Source organism: Frankliniella occidentalis, unplaced genomic scaffold (genome assembly GCF_000697945.3).
Source record: "Frankliniella occidentalis isolate FOCC.00 unplaced genomic scaffold, Focc_3.1 Scaffold322, whole genome shotgun sequence".
NCBI lineage: Eukaryota > Metazoa > Arthropoda > Insecta > Thysanoptera > Thripidae > Frankliniella > Frankliniella occidentalis.
In genome coordinates, this window is record NW_026267446.1 from 279164 (window position 1) to 282798 (window position 3635).

At 52.0% G+C, this 3635-nt stretch overlaps 1 protein-coding gene across 1 annotated transcript; it reads left to right on the plus strand.

Moving 5' to 3' along the window:
• The first annotated feature begins 21 nt into the window (after positions 1 to 21).
• On the plus strand, positions 22 to 3629 carry LOC113209341 (lysophosphatidylcholine acyltransferase 1). Its single transcript, XM_052273981.1, has 8 exons — positions 22 to 291; positions 384 to 538; positions 641 to 778; positions 881 to 1006; positions 1099 to 1258; positions 1430 to 1528; positions 1784 to 1925; positions 2614 to 3629. Exons 1-8 carry the CDS (start codon positions 226 to 228, stop codon positions 2757 to 2759), a joined length of 1032 nt encoding a protein of 343 aa, XP_052129941.1. The 5' UTR covers positions 22 to 225; the 3' UTR covers positions 2760 to 3629.
• Positions 3630 to 3635: the final 6 nt, after the last annotated feature.

Sequence of the window (3635 nt, forward strand, 5' to 3'; positions counted from 1 at the left end):
TTATTTTTTAAATGACATTTGTTTGCAATTCTATACCGTGCCGTAGCCTAGCTCTTTTCAAATAATTGCTCGCAACTTGCGTAATTAATTCGTTGACATAACGCTGCGCCCCACCTTTCCATTTGTGCTGCCATACGCTGCCCACCTTGCTCCCCGCTACATGAAGCTTCTCTTGCAGAGCTCATCAACTACACCCAGCCCGTGTACGTGTGGCGCGAGGACCCCATGTCGAGACAGAAGTCCATCAAGGAGATCATCCAGAGGGCCACCTCCCCTCTAGACTGGCCGCAGGTGCGCACTCACACTACTTTCATTTTCCGACAAAAATAATTCGGAAAATGCGGAATACCTCATGTTACTAATGGCGTCTCCTCTCCCTCTAGGTCCTCATCTTCCCCGAGGGCACGTGCACTAACCGCTCGTGTCTCATCACGTTCAAGCACGGCGCCTTCTACCCCGGCGTGCCGGTCCAACCCGTGTGCATCCGCTACCCCAACAAGCTGGACACGGTCACGTGGACCTGGGAGGGCCCTGGCGCGTAAGTAGTGGTCTGCGTTGCACTTGCACTCTTATTATGAAATTATCGGAAATTACGACATTTGTACGAGATAACGAAATGTGTGCGCTGCTGCTGCCGCAGGCTGAAGCTCCTCTGGATGACGCTGACACAGTCGCACAGTAGCTGCGAGATCGAGTTCCTCCCTGTGTACAGGCCAAGCGAGGAGGAGAAGAAGAACCCCAAGCTGTACGCACAGAACGTGCGGCAGATCATGGCAAAGTGAGTGTTCGTGTTCAGTGATTGTCCTGTCCTTCCGACCGGAGGCTGCGCTGCGTCCTCGTGTACTACTGACGGAGTCCTGTCTCTGGCCTCTCTTTGCAGAGCTCTGGACGTGCCCGTGTCCGACTACACCTACAACGACTGCCGGTTGCTCTCCAGGGTAAAGCAGATGAGGCTACCACACACGACCAACCTCTTAGAAGTTCAAAAGCTGCGCACCAAACTCGGGTGAGGGGGCGGCTCTTTTGCAGACCTAGGTGGTATACCACCATCTATAGACGGTAGATAGTGCTTAAGAAACTCACGCGTGCCCTTGCCAGTCTCAACGAGAGTTGTGCCGAGGACCGCCTGGTGTCCGAGAGGCCCCACGGCCCGCTCGCCCTGGACTGGAGCGCCGTCTCGCTGGCCCAGTTCGCCGACTGCCTGTGCGTGGACGTCAAGGACCCCGCCACCCAGCTCCTATTCCAGCTCTACGAGAAGGTATGCGCCGTGCGGATAGGCAAGCCATCCGACACGAACAGCTACGGCCAGAACTGAGAAATGATTCAATGATACGAAACCATTAACAGCCAGTTCCAGCGCTCATTAAAGTAGAATGTCATGGTTTGTGTCAGTTTTTGTTTTGACTGAAGATGCCCATAATCTTTGCAGGACGGGGCGGGCGTGATCGATCTCCGGGAGTACCTGCTGTGCGTTCTCGTGATATCCAAGGCGGTCAGCTCGCTGGAGATGGTGCAGCTCGCCTTCCAGGTAACGCCATCAAACGCCCACGCGGCTCTACGCTATAAGCCTTGATTTTCTTTTTCAATCTTCTCCCCGTTTCTTTGTCAAAACCGTGGGAGTAACCACTCCACATTTGTGTGTGCAGACTCAATTTTCTCTATATATTACGCTACACGTGGGTCAAAACGATATCGGAACGATGTCAATTTTGCCCGATGTCGGCACGATATCGTTTCGATGTCCTCTGTTCCTCACTGTGTCCTTCTGGGCGGCGTGTTCCAGATCTACGACCGGAGCGGGGTGGGCCGCCTCGGGGTGCAGGAGACTGCCGAGGCGCTGCACAACTCGGTGAACATGACGTGGGAGGACGGCTACGACGTCTTCAGGCACGTGGACCTGCAGCACAAGGGCCACATCACCTTCGGTGAGTGCCGCACCGCCGCGCAGGCAGGCCCTCCTGTGGGCTGGCGCCGGCCGTGCCGCCAATAATCAATAATAAGCCGACCCGCGACGACCCTTTCGATATTTGATGAGTAATTGGCGATGGCCGGGCCCGGTGGTTCGTCGTGCCGTGCCCCGCGGGCTCCCGGTGCTCGTGTCCTCGAATGCCCCACTGCCCCTCGTGGGGCGCCACTGGGCGCTACTGGGCACCACCACCCCCCTACTTGAGGGAGGACGGCAACAGGTGCCGCAGCCAGCCGCACTGAGGTGGCGTGGTATGGTGCAGTGCAGGGGGACCCCAACTTTTTATGAGACAGTCCCCAAGACTACCAGAGGGCTCCCCTTCTAGCACTGAGCGGACCCTTGATTGTGTGGCTATATGGCAGGCATGTTTGTTTCGAATATCAGTGTATACACCCTCTAAATAATCGAGAGTTAAAGCAATGGCACCTTACATCACTCATGTATAGTTATGTTTAGATATGTAAGTGTAAGGTTGTAAGGTATCATCTGCTAACAAATCAAAATAAAAACACCGGAAAATCAGAACCAAGCCAATACAGAAAAACCTGAGCACGCATGTTTTCAAAGTAAAGGACCCCTCCCTCCTCCTCCTCCTCGGGTGACTCCTCTCCACTGTATGACACGCTGTCTCTGTCCGTCTCCCCCAGGCGAGTTCGAGGACTACGCCAGCAAGCGCTCCGAGTTCTCCTACCTGTTCCCCGACGACCGACGCCCCCAGCAGCACGCCGAGGTGCCGCACAAGGAGACGCCCTGCGCCAGCGTGGACGCGGAGCCCAAGAGCAAGACTCAGTGAAGGAGCCCGGGGGCGTGCCGGAGCTGCAGACGGACGTGATATTTAAGGGCAGAGGCCGCCATGCACTGCCATGCTAATATGAAGTGAGTTCGTGAACGCGGTGATATGAAGGCGTCACAATAATGATTCGATACCGGATGTCTTGCTGAATGAGAATCGCTCTGTATACCGTTGCTATTTTTTCTCCGATTTCATCTCATTTCGTAAGACTTTTTGTGTAACCACTCTAATAAGGACGCGGCCACAAAATACTTCAATTCTGTTAGTGAGCACTTGCCCTTCTAGTCTTCAGTCCGCGCTTTGGTCTAAATTTAATGGGTAAGGGTACAACTTCGCGCTCCCCAAATATACTACATGACAATATTGGTCGAAGAGACCACATTTCCAGGCAAAATTTTGCTCATATCTTGATCTGGACTATATCTGTTACAGTCTCTGACCCCATCGGATTAATTCCACATTTTGAGTTGTTCCAGAAAAATTGAAAATTTCTACTGGTCTCTGATTTGATCTAAATGTATAGAGGAAAATGTACCTGTACCTTAGCTACGTCTGTTATCGACCTTGGTCAGACCAATAAAGCTCAATTAAGAGCTTTCATTTGATTAGTCCTCCCCTCTATTAGTTGGGAGGGTAATACATTCAGTAAGGCCATGCATTCTGGAGATTGGAAAAACTAGCAAAGCGTCACCACATTGTGATCGCGCCGCACTGAACGTGTTAACAGTTATAGTAAATATTGTTTCATGAGGATGTACCTGTGTGGTTATCGTGATTTCCACCAATAAAAAACTTATTTTTACTTTTAGTTATATGTAACAGTTGAATAATTTTATCGCTAAAGTAGACAAATGGGATCAGACTCCAAATTTAAAC